At 55.1% G+C, this 12,958-nt stretch overlaps 1 protein-coding gene across 1 annotated transcript in view; it reads left to right on the top strand.

Annotated features, from left to right (window-relative positions):
- Positions 1–12,958, top strand: part of ARHGEF10L (Rho guanine nucleotide exchange factor 10 like) — a 117,917-nt gene that overhangs the window by 4,146 nt on the left and 100,813 nt on the right. Inside the window, exon 3 of the mRNA XM_007459255.1 lies at positions 550–583. Coding sequence (XP_007459317.1) covers positions 550–583 — 34 coding nt within the window. The remainder of the gene's footprint in view (positions 1–549; positions 584–12,958) is intronic.

Raw genomic sequence — 12,958 nt, 5'->3', positions numbered from 1 at the left:
GCAGCATCTGGTGCACTTTGGCACGTCCTGAATGGCAGCGGTTGGTTGGCCGTCGGTTGTGCTCAGCGACAGTTACTTCCCAGAGCTTGTCTCTCTGAAAGCTCCCCTCTCCCCGCAGCTTCTCCCAGGGAATCCCAGCCGCCAGAGCGGCAGCCTCCCAGAGCCCCGGGGGCCGGAAGGCCCTGATAAGGCCGGGGTTAAATGGCAGCTTCTGTCATCGGGAGGGACTGAAACTTCCTGCAGGCTTGGGGACAGGGGGCTCCTTGAGGGGCTGCGGGTGAGGGTAGGCCCAGAGCACGCAGCGTGACTGGTTCTGGTCGGAGCTGGGATGTGGGGCCGTGGGGCTGGGGGTGGGGACAGGCAGGTAGGACTGGTGGGGGGGCGCATAATGATAGTGTGGGGCTGGGGGAAGGCAGGCAGGGACGCAGCAGGCACCGGGCTGGCGGCCCGTCTCTGGGGCCCCCGGGGGAGCTGGGAAAGGGGGCGGGGGTGCGCTGAGGCCCGGGGCCGGCCGCCGGCCTGACGGGCTCTGCCTCTGCTCTCCCGCAGACCCAGACCCAGCGGCTGCACCACCCCAGACACAGTAAGTGAGCCTCGTTCTTTTGCTCTGGCAGCTGGAAAGCGAGGAGAGACCGGGCAGGAGGTGTGGGAAGGGGTGGAGCTGCGGCTGCGAGGGCTCAGGGCAGGTCTTTGGCTAAGGAGAAACGCATTTCAGGATCCCTTGGGCTGGAGGGAAGAGGTCAGTCCCTGAAACGTGTTACTTTTTCCTTTATTTTTCCCACAAGCCCGTCAAGTAGAAAGCAGGCCTGGCTCCACATCCTGGCTTTGTCCCTTGCCAGCTGTGTGGCTAGAAGGAGTCACATAAACCCTCCAAAGTCAGTCTGTTCACATGCAAAATGAAAACAATGAAGTACCCGCCCACTCCATTGGGTTGTGGCTGGGAATTAAACAGCTCTCTGGTACTCCACGAGGTGCCACCCTCTGTAATTGTCATTGCCATCGCCATTTGTTTTGCCAGTATCGTTCCTGCTCCCTTTCCTGTGACTGTTGCTGGGGACTCTGCCCTTCTCCACCTGGGAGTCTGTGTGAGGCAGGGCAGCCTAAAGGCTAACACCCCTGGGTGTTGGGGTGATTGCCTGCATCGCACTCTGGGCCCAGCACTGGTCATGGGTCCTTGTGTAAGTCCCGGTCCCACAGGCCTTGGTTTTCTCATCTGTAAAATGGGCCACTGCTTCCTCCATAGAAGAATGAAGACACCTAGAGACACCGCAGGCACCTACCTAATCAAGGCAGTTTTACCACCACTCCCTCTGTGGTCTTCAGCAAGTTGGACCGTGCATTTGGGAGTCGGGGGGCTGTGAAAGCTGAGGCCTCTTGGAGCTTTGCTCACTGCTGCTCACTGCTCGGCTTTCAGGAACTGGGTGTTTAGAGAGTCCTCTTCTAAGGGAAGCCTCAGTGGTGGATCTAGGCCCTGGAGTTGATGGCCGGGGCCCCTGGGGTCCTGATTTTAAATCCTGGCTGCCCTAGTCTGGGGAGGGGTTTCTGAGCCTCCCTCTGTTTTTCTAGAGTCAGCTGAATCAGGTGGCTAATTCTCAGGTAGGTGTCACCCAGCTGGAGGTCTCAGAGATGCAGATTGTGGCCCTGGGTCCAGGAGCCTGGGCAGTTCTGGATTCAAATTCAAGCCTAGGGGTCCTTGTTTGTGCTCATGTGCTTGTTGGAGTGGGTGGATCCTGGGAGCGTTTCTGCTGGGCTTGCCGCTGTGTAATTGCCGCCAGAAGAGGGGCCAGGCTCTCCTCCCTGGTTAGGGACCTGAAATGAATCAGCGATTCTGCACCTGGGCTGGGAAGTCCTGACATTGCTGTGATCTCCCAGGGGTTAACACCCCTCCAGGCTGGGCCAGGAATAAAGCCACCCAGAAACTCAGTCTGGACAGGGAAGCAGACTCATCCAGGTGGGATAGAGGGTGCTCAGGGAACAGGGACACTGACTGGAGGGGGGCTAGGGGGGTCTTGGCTGAGCAAGGGAGCATCAATTCACCGGGGGAGAGAGAGGAGGGCTCCACACGGGGAAGCCACTGAGCAGGGACGGGGGGCAGGGGGGCGGGAAACGGTGTGGGCAGCCAGCAAGTGCACCCCTTCCCGGGGTCTGGCACTTGGTTTTCTCAGGCCATCCTTCTGGAGACCCTGGTTCCCTGACCCCAGAGTGAGGAGCATAGCCGTCTGGCCTGGCCCTGCCGCCTTCTCTCTGTGTGTCCTGGAGACCTGGTGACTGCGGCCAGACGCTGTGTCTGCCTGGCGCTGGTGCCCTGTGGAGGCCTTGTTGCACTGGCTCCCAGAGCTGGTGCTATACTGCGTCACAATCACTCAGTGTGGGCCACGCGTTTCTGGGAGAGGGGCCCAGCCTCCGCCTTTAACCCACCACCCGCCATTCCGTAGCACGCCCACCTATCCTATACCTGGTCCTGGTGTTGGCCCAGCTCCCTTGAACACCATCTCCTGGAGCTTCAAATCCTCACTCAGCCCTTCACTAGCTGGGTGGCTTTGGGCTCCCTGTGAAGCTCTCTGAGCCCCAGTTTCTGCTTCTGTAAGATGGACGTGTTCTCTGCCGCTAAGCATCGTGAGGAATAAGTGAGGCTGGTTGCTTCTGCTCCTGCCTCCTGACCAGTTTGGATGTTTCCAGTGCGATGGGGCCGAAGGGGCGGAGACTGTGTGCCCAGGGACTCTGACTCCTGGGCTGGGCCTGGGTTGCCAACAGGTGTGAATAAACATCACTTTTGAGAGCCCTTGATGGGGCATTCATGGGCTGTGAGTCCCCTGCAGAATATTGGTTGCAGCAGGAGTCCCAAGAGACTTCCTTTCTCGCCCCTTAATTTTACAGATGGAGAGACTGAGGGGCGGGGCTTGCCCACAGTCACCCAGTGAGATGCTGGAGGCCTCCTGACTCCTTGTCCGTCAAGTGTCTCTGTGCTGCTCCCAGCTTTGTTCCCTCCCTTCCAGGTCTCCGTTTACTTAAGTTCCACCTCCTTCCCCAGATGGTGAATTTCCACTCTGGAGTCCTCTGGGAGAAGAGCCAATCCAGATCGCTTTCCTTCTCCTTGGTATCCAAGACAAAGGGGAAAAAAATATCTTGATTTTCTTTCTTTCTTTTCTTTTTTTAAAAAAAATTTTCCCAAAGGTAGTCACTAAGCAGACATTGCTTTGAATAAACAAATCTCCAAGTGGGGGGCATTTCATCTCTTCTCACTGCATTTCTTTCACGGTCCCTGCCTGAAGGCTTGGAAATGGCCTTGGGCTTTGCCTGGCTGCCTACCTGGCCTCCAGAAAAGCAAGGGCTGCCTGACTCGAGGCTCCTGACAGCACAGTTAGAAACACTGTCCAGATCCGGGCAGCCTCAAAGTGACCTCACTCCCTCCACAGCTCTCATCCACAGCTGGGGAGGGAAGGGGGTGGGAGCGCCGTGGGTAAAGTGAGGGCTGGAGTCCGGGTCTTCGAGGGCCTGGGAGCTCGGGCTCTGAGCCGCAGAGAGCTGGCTTCGACTCTCACTTGTTACTTAATACCTGTGTGTCATTGGGCAAGTTAACATTTATTCGGTGCTGCATCACTGGTTACGAGGACAGCTGAGGCTGACGGGCAGTCCAGGTGACCTGGGCAGGGGCACCGGGTCCCTGTCTGGCTGTGAGGCCTGTGGACTTCCGGGTCCCTTCACCTGGTAGGTGGGATTGCCCAGAGGAGGCAGCCAGGCTGTTATGGGGTAGGCAGAGTTGCTGGCTTTGCTGAGTGTGTGTGGCGCCGAGGCCCACGGGGTGATTTTAGGGTCAGGACCCGCTGCTGCTCCACAATCCCAAGGAGTGAGGGGGCCTGGGCTCTCGTCCGTCCTGTTGCCGGGCAAAAGAACCTTCAGCCTCCTTGGCTAGCTGCTGCCACTTTCTCTTTCCGAAACGGGACGTATTATCAGATAACAGCAACAACGACAACAGCAATTATAGCGAATGATAATAGTAATAATAGTGACTGTGTTTACTGTGTACCAGGCACCAAGCTAAATGCCCAGTCCCATCTCTTGTCTCTCGGAAGTACACACGTCATTACCTGTGTCACAGGTGGGAAATTGAGGCTTGGGGAAGTTAGGTGGCCAGAGTTACCTATAGATGGTATATGTTCATTCAACAGAGACTTAGAACCAGGGCCTCTCCGACCAGAGGCCAGGTGTTTGACCATCACCCGACCCTCCAGGGATGCGCTGGGGACTCAGGATCCAAGCTCAGGACTTCAGACTTCGGTTCATGCTGGGAGGGGTGGCTGGCTCCATAGCAATGATCCCCTTCGGTGTGTGTTTATTGGGGTAAGAACTTTGCCTCTTATGAGATCTAACTTTGCCTCTTGAGCTCTTGGGAGAGTAGTGTCCAAGCTGTTGCTGGAATGTTCCATAGACCTCACCTGGGAAGCCAAGCAGAGTGGCCTCGGCCCTGCCCGTGTGTGATTCTGGGTGGTGCCCCTTCCCTTGGGATGGGAGCAGGGTAAAAGCCGCCCCCTCCCGTCTTGCCCCACACAGAGGTCTTGTGATGGTAGAGGGGTGTGGAAGGGCGTCTCCACCTGCAGGATGGCTCCATGGGGCCAGGGATTTTTCTTGGTGGGGGAGGCGGGTATTTTGTTTGCTGCCATATCCTCCCGGCTTAGCATGGTGCCTGAATGAACGATGGATTCCAATGGACAGAAGGAGGAGCCGGGTCTGAAAGGCGACTCTCAGTGTCTCCCTGAAAATGAAGAGAAAACAAACCGTGTGGAAACAGAGTCTCTGAACCGGGGTTCTGACTCTGGCAGCTGACTGAGGCCAGGACAGAGGCCAGCAGGAAGGGAGGCCTCAAGCGGCTGAGTGGCTGACCCCGCCGATGCCACTCGTGTCGGCTGCTGTTTCCTGAGTCACACTCCGAGTTGAGTGCTTCCTGCACAAGATCTCATCTCCTAGGCAATGCAGCCCTAGGAGGCGGGGCTACTGATTATGCCCATTTTGCAGATGAGGAACTGAGGCTTAGAGCTGAAGAAATTTACCAGAGATCTTGCAGAGCTGGTGAATAGCGGGGCTGGAGCTTGGCCCGTCTGACTCCACAGCCATCCATCCGCTGGAGCTCACAGGGTTGGCCTTTCTGGTGGACTTTGAAACCTGTGAACTCATAGCCACCCTGAGCACCCAGTAAGTACTTGCTGGGAAATGAGAGCGCGTAGGTCGCCTGCTCCCTGTGTTTTCCCGGACTCGGGCCGTGTCTCTCACCTCTGAGCACACCATGCCCTCTGGATTTGTTTGCTTTTCCTGCCCAGTTTCGCTGCCATCCCCACCGGCCCCACTGCAGCCTCAGCATTTCCTGTTGGCTCCTGGCCCGGCTGCAGGGACTCTCGGTGGCTCCCGGGAGGTACTTGTCCTGCACCTTCCTGGGCTTATCCAGGCAAGACGGACTGTGTTGCCCACTGGCCAGCGTCTCTCACCCGGGCCTGGAGCCTGAGGGAAGCAGCTGGGCAGCTGGGAGAGCCAAGGAGACCCATCCTCCCTGGACGTATCAGGTGCCGAGAAGATCAGACCAGGCTTGGGGAATCAGTGTTTGAACAGGATGGAAACGGCGCTGGAGGGCCTGCCTGCAGCCTGGCCTTGTGCCTTCTGAGGGCCGAGGGTCTGGGGAGCATGGGGGCTCTTGGGGGGGCAGCTCGACGAGGCTGGAGTATCCCCTGGCCCTGGGAGGAAATGGAGGTGTCCCTGAAGGTTTGCGAGATTGCTGCAGACCCAGTCTGGAGTTGTTTGGCCTCCCGAGCTTGCCCTTAACTTGCTGTTTCCCCAGATCCAGAGCATTCATAGCTTCCTGTGTCCTGTCCTGCAGGGTCTCCATGGGACCCGAGGACTGACAGAGACAAGCTTCCCTCCCAGTGGAGTCCCTCATGGGAGAGTTATGGGGACCCTTTTCCCATGAAAGACCTCTGTCTGGCCCCTTGCCAGTCCCTAAATTGGAAAAGCTGTATTTTTGTTTTTGTTTTTCCTTTTCTACCCTGGCTACAAGGGGTTTCCATATAGGAGCTATGGTCTTTGGGTCACAGACCCTTTGAGTCCCCAGTATGAAGGCCACACAGTCTCTGGCCTGAAAAAATGTACACAGGTTCGCATTCATTACATCGAGTCCCCCTTCAGGAATGTGTCAAGTCCACTCCTGGATCCCTGCAGTGACAGGACTCTGCCTTATGCATCTTCCATCCCAGTGCCTGGCACAAAGAAGAACACGGTACTAATAGTTTACATGTGCACGGACATTACAGTTTATGTAGCCCTTTCCACACGCATCTCATTTTGATTTGCACAACTGTGGCAGGCAGATTAATGTCCCTCTCCAAGACTTCCATGTTCTAATTCCCAAAACCTGGGAATGTGCGACCTTGTACAGATGTGATGAAGTTAAGGGCCTTGAGATGGGGAGATGATGCTGGATTATCCAGGCGGGCCCAACGGAATCGCAAGGATCCTTATAAGGGGGCCTGTGGAGTCAGAGAGGGATTGAAAGATGCTGTATGGTTGGCTTTGAAGATGGAGGAGGGGCCACGAGCCAAGGCTGCTTCCAGAGTCTGGAAGGAGGCAAGGGAGCAGATTCTCCCTTAGAGCTGCCGGAAGGAGCACAGCTCTGCCAACACCTTGCTTTTACCCTAGTGAAACCCATTGTGGATTTAGGAACTTTATGGCTGTAAGAGAATATACATCTGTGTTGTTTGAAGTTACTAAGGTTGTGGTAACTGTCACAGCAGCAGTAGGAGACTAACACAGCAGCCCTGGAGAGAGGAAATTCTTATGAGTCCTGTTGTGCAGGCCCAGAGAGGTGCAGTCACTGGTCCAAGGGAGCTGAGTGGCAGGTAGTGGCGCTTGGGTTCAAAGCCAGAGGGCCGGGGCTCTGTTTGCACTTCTCCGGCAGCCCCCTGCCCACCCAGGCCAGCGTTCTGCTGGGAGTCCCCCTGCCCTTCCCCTCTGTCCGCCATCCTCCACCTCTCTACTGAGTGCCTGCAATGTGCCGGGCATTGCAGCGACCGAGGCAGACAGTCCCTGCCCTCGGGGGGGCTGACATTCTGTGCCTTGGTGTGTTTATGGGCTCTGTAGCCAGATAATAATGGCCTGCACGTATTCTGCATTTATTATTCACAAGCCCTGTTCTAAGAGCCTCTCCCGCCTCCAGTAATGCTCGTGACACTCACAGGTGGGTGCTACTGTAATCCCCATTTTACAGATGCAGAAGCAGGTGCAGAGGACACACGCTGTCAGCCTCAGGACACGGAGCTGAGATGAGGCAGAGCCACGGTTGAACCTGGTCGGCTTCCAGACCCAGTGTTCTAACCCCTGCCCTCCCCTCTCCCACATAGATCTGGTTTGGACCTTGCCTGTTTTCCACATCTGCTCCACAACCCAGGACCCGTTCATTGTCTGATCTGCTTAAACTTCCATGTCGTCTCTGTAAAGTGGAGGCTAAATGAGATGTGAGGACCAGATGCTCCTAAGAGCAGTCAGCGAGCTGCTCTTAACACTGTCCTCAAAGGGTATGGGTCTGCCTGGAGCAGGACTCCAGGGCACAAGGGAGCCCGCGCCGGCCGATCTGTTGCTCAGCGTTGCCTGGGATGTGTTTTCCTTCTCCCTTTCTTTTTTTTTCTAATAGTCGTGCATGTTTATTGTAGAAAAATTGGAAAGTACAGGAAATGATAGACTAAAAGCAACCTTTAATTCTATCACTGTGTGTTCCTACCCAGCTTCCTTGCTATAGGAGTGTACATATGTATATATATCAATATTTTATAGAACTGTGGTTTTATTGCACATGCTGTTTCCCAGCTCACCTTTTTTTTTTTTTTTTTTTTTTTTTTTTTGCGGTACGCGGGCCTCTCACTGCTGTGTCCTCTCCCGTTGCGGAGCACAGGCTCCAGACGCACAGGCTCAGCGGCCATGGCTCACGGGCCCAGCCGCTCCGCAGCTTGTGGGATCTTCCCGGACCGGGGATCTTCTCAGACCAGGGCACGAACCCGTGTCCCCTGCATCGGCAGGCGGACTCTCAACCACTGCGCCACCAGGGAAGCCCCCCAGCTCACCTTTTGACCTAATTACATAGGGTGAGCATTTTCCCATGGGAACTTCTGCAATACCCCACAAGGCTCTTGATAAGTTATTGCTGGGGGTACAGTGCCTGTCCTGGGTCTGACTGCTGAGCCTGGGGCCCTCGAGATGACGGGAGGGAGGTGCGTGCACCACAGAGCAGAAGGCCAAGGTGGGGTCTGGGTTATTGTCTGTGGCTGTGGGGAAAGATGGTTCCCCCGTGGCCTTGATGCTCGCTCCCCACTGAGGACTGTATTATAGATATCAAGTCAGGGTCCCCTCCTCCGACTTCCCTGGGGGCTCCTCCCCACTCTCCTCATTCAGTAAGTGGATTTGTGACCATGTGGAGGATGGCACAGGACAAACAGACTGGGGCCCAGAACCATTCCATATGTGAGGGGTGGCCAGGCTCAGTGTGAAGAGGTGCGTGCATACAGGGACCCCGTCAGATGGAGGAAGGGTGGAGGGGAAGGAGGGGGAAGGGAAACAGTGCACCGGGGGTATTTATCGTGGGCCAGACCCTCTGCTAAGAGTTTTACAAGCCTTTATTTACTCCTTCCTGGAACCCTAAGAGAGAAGTATTGTTGCTCCATTTCACAGATATGGAAACTGAGGCACAGAGAGGTGCTAAGTGCCTTATCTGTGTTATCTCATTTAATCCTCACAGCAGGAAGTAGAGTGATTATTCATCCCCTCCCTCAGCAGCTCCAGGACTGTTTAGCCACTGTCCTGGTCCACAGCCAAGTGGCAGAGCTGCAATCTTATCCCAGGTCTGTTGGCTCTGGAGCATATGTCTGTTCCCACCCTAAGCCTATGATTCCCCTGTTCTCAACCCTGGCTGCACACTGGAGCCAGCAGGGAGCTTTAAAAACACCAATGCTGGGCCCCTCTTGACGGATGGGTCAGAATCACTGGGGCAAGGGGCTCTGGGTCTGTATCTCTGAGGAGCTTCCCAGGTGACTGCCGTGGGCAGCTGCTTTGAATCCTCCTACCAGGGGATCTTCAAGGTCCTTCTGCCTTTTTTTTTTTTTTTTTTTTGGCTGCACCGTGCGGCATGTGGAACTTCCCCGACCAGGGATCGAACCTGTGCCCCCTCAATGGAAGCGCAGAGTCTTAACTACTGGACCACCAGGGAAGTCCTTCTTTTTTTAAAAAAAAATCTTTATTAGAGTACAGTTGATTTATAATGTTGTGTTAGTTTCAGTTGTATAGCAAAGTGAATCAGTTACACATATACATATATCTACTCTTTTTAAGATTCTTTTCCCATATAGGTCATTACAGAGTATTGAGTAGAGTTCCCTGTGCTATACAGTAGGTCCTTATTAGTAATCTCTTTTATATATAGTAGTGTATATATGTCAATCCCAGACTCCCATTTTATCCCTCCCCACTTCCCCCTTTCTGGCTTTAACATGCTTATGAACTAGCAAGTGGCCAGGGCTGAAAAGAAAACTGGCAGCAGGCTTAATCCGGGCTTGATGTTTCTGCCTTTCTTTTGTGTCTCTTGGATTTAGGGATAGTGGTAGTGGTGCTGCTGGGGAATTTCTTGAGGGGAGTGATACTCTTGAGTCGGGCCATCCTGGGCAAGCCCTGCTGTCCCAGCCCTCGGTCTGCTGCAGGTTGGGTTTTACTCAAGGCCTTATAAGGCTCATGCTATTCTGGTCCTTTCAATTCCCAAAGGTGGAATTCTGTCGTCTTTCATATTTTTCATACCTTGTCCTGGAAGAGGCATCGGGAATACCGTGTGTGCGCGTGCGCAAACACACACACACACACACACACACACACACACACACACACACACACAGCCACCCAGCCAGCCAGGGATCCTCTGACCATACTGGTTTTGGGGGTCTTCTCTCTGATAACTCACACTGTGTAGCCTCTGGGAAGGGACCTTGTGGAATCTGCTGAGCAACCGGGCCCGCCATTCTCAGAGTGGGGCTTCTTGTCTTTAAAAGAGGCCGGGGGGCGGGGGCATCCATCATCACTGAGTGTCCTTGTGTGAAGGGGCTGACGGAATGGGGTGACCAGGCCAGAGCAGGCCCCTGCTGTCACAGGACACTCACTCCCCTCTTGTCCCCGGCGTGTCCCTGGAGAGAGAGGAGGTGGGCTCAGAAGGTGCTTTGAGCTCTGTGGTGGACTCCTGGTGTACTTGACCTCAGTCTGGTCGGTGAACGCTGTCATGGGGGGGCCTTCTCTTCTTTGCGCAGCTTCTTGTTCTCTGTTCCTCTCCACGGACTTGGCTCTTTTCTTGGCATTCGAGTGGCGGTGGCCTCACTTTGTAAGACGGTGTCATCTTAGTGGCTGGCCTTTCTTGCCTGTGCAAGCTGACAGGCATTAGAAGTGCTGGAAGCTCAGATAAGGGCGAGATAACTGGCCTCTTATTGCTTTTTTATGGCCCTTTTATTATCTGAAACCTTTGGGGAGGCTCCAGGAGTGTTTGCTCACAAGGAGAATTAGATTTTCCAGCCAGGCAGCAGCTGGGAGAGGCTGCCCCTGGGTGGGCTTAGGGTGGGTCAGTGGCCTTGGCAGGCAGCTAGAAGGGCCAGGGAGGGAGGAGGCACCCCCAGCCTCATTTCCTGCCATGCCCACTGCTTCCCTGGCCTGGGAGGCTCTTCCCCCTCCCGTCTGCCTGGGGAACACCTGCTCCGGTCTGAGGGCAGCAGAGTTGGTGTCAAGAGCAAGGCTTTGCAGACAAAGTGCAACTCTGCCACTTGCTGGCCAGGTGATTTGGGGCAAGGTACTTGCTAATTCTGAACCTCACTTTCCTCATCTGTAAAATGGTCACAATAAGACACACACTTGTCCTCAAGCACTCTGCCTAGGGCTGGGCGCAGAGAAGATACCAGCAAAGTGCAGGGCAGGGGTGCTGGTGGTCTCCAACCAAGCCTGGGAAGACCTGTCCATGCATGGGCACTGGCCTCTTCCCTCCCTTGGGGCCCCTGGTGTCTCTGCTTGCCTCAGCCACTGAGGCACTCAGGGTGGGCATAAAGGTGACTGCTCTGCTGTGTGACCCCTGCTCCCCTGCCCAGGAAGCCAGGACCAGTACCTTGGTGGCTGCTCAACAGAAGCACGAGCCCAGACTAGCTTCTCTAGTCATGCCGGTGGCTTAGACCCACGCTGTCCTGTTCGGGGGCCACTAGCCACATGTGGCTGTTCAGAATTAAATTACTCAAAATGAAATACAATGAAAAAATAAGTTCACTGTGTTTTGGTAACGTGCAAACCAGAGGCTCATATTTTCAGCCCCATCCTGGCTTTTAGTATGTCATAGCAGTTACAGATCCCTTCTAAAGCTGTCTGACCTTACCCCAAAATGCCCATCCCGCCTCGATGTCACCTTTAGAGGTTACCCGGGACCTTCTGGGGTGTTCACTGGTTGAAACGCACCTCAGCCTTGGAGCTGGTGTCACGATTTCTCCTGGACAGAGACTCGAACATGCATCTCTGACTATGCCAAGAGCTCTTTCTCTCTTTCCTTTTTTTTTTTTTTTTTTGTGGTACGCGGGCCTCTGACTGCTGTGGCCTCTCCCGTTGTGGAGCACAGGCTCCGGACGCGCAGGCTCAGCGGCCATGGCTCACAGGCCCAGCCGCTCCGCGGCATGTGGGATCCTCCCGGACCGGGGCACGAACCCACATCCCCTGCATCGGCAGGTGGACTCTCAACCACTGCGCCACCAGGGAAGCCCTCTCCTTCCTTTTTAAAAACATGGTTGGGAGAGTAGTCAAGCGAGGTGCAGTGATGTCGTGACACAGCAAATCTGTGATGTCGGTGAATGTTTGAATGCGGGCTCCCTGCTTCCACATGGTCTGGTGGAAGGAGCAGACTCTGCAGGTGGACAGCCTGGGCTGCAGATCCCAGCTCCCTCTGACGAGCCGAGTGACTTCAGTAGAGTCAGTCATCAAGACTTCGTGAGCCTTAGTTTCCCCATCTTAGAATGAGGATGACACTGCCTACCTCACGTGTGCTCTTGTGTAGTGAAATATGCAAATATAGGTAAAGCACAGCAAGCAGCACCTGGCACGTTCTTCCAGTAGTCACCAGTTGTCATGGTTAATGTAGCAAAGCAAACTTTACAACCAAATTCTGCCAAACTCTCATGCCAGCTCCCGCTGGAATGATTTGGTTCTGTCTGAGCATTTCTGAGCGGCTGCACTCAGCACCTTGAAGCCGCCTCCAGGTTGAGAAGGTGATGACTCAGGGAAGCGCTGTTAAGGATTTGGGGCTCAGGTGGCTCCAGCCCAGCACCCCTCCTGGTCCAGACCAGCCCTGTGTTCTCTTGGCCTTAACTTCCCGCTGATGGAGAGCGTTACCCCAGGACTGAAACGCGCCCCTCACCCCCAGGCGACACTGCTGACTTCTGGCAGTAAAATCGGAGCTGAGTCTTCCTTCTCCAATAGTGCTAGTGGCTTCGGCCTGCGTTGTCCTGTTCGGGGGTCGCTAGCCACATGTGGCTATTTAAAATTAAATGACCTAAAATGAAAAGTTAAGTTCCTTAGCCACACGAGTTCCATTAGCCACCTTCCAAGTGCTCCGTAGCCACGTGTGGCTCGCTAGACAGCACAGACGTGGCATGTTTCCACCATCACAGCCGTCCTTGCTCTGTTACCTGAGACGCAGTCCTGAGAGCCCAGCTTAGGGGCCCAGCAGGCTGGCTTCACTGTCCGGCTCTGCCACTCACAGGCCGGTGACCTTGGGCAGGTTCCTCTGCCCGCCACCTGCCGGAGTGGGAAGGATGCCGAGATCTACCTGTCAGTGCTACTGGGAAGGCGAGGCCAAGGGCCTGCTCACAGGAGGCGTTCCACACTTCACTCCCCTCCCTCCCCTCTCCCTGCACTTCCTGTTGTC

The sequence above is a fragment of the Lipotes vexillifer genome, unplaced genomic scaffold (assembly GCF_000442215.2).
Source record: "Lipotes vexillifer unplaced genomic scaffold, Lipotes_vexillifer_v1.1 scaffold496, whole genome shotgun sequence".
Lineage (NCBI taxonomy): Eukaryota > Metazoa > Chordata > Mammalia > Artiodactyla > Lipotidae > Lipotes > Lipotes vexillifer.
Note: the sequence above shows the minus strand (reverse complement) of the source record. Positions and strands in the feature narration are given on the sequence as shown.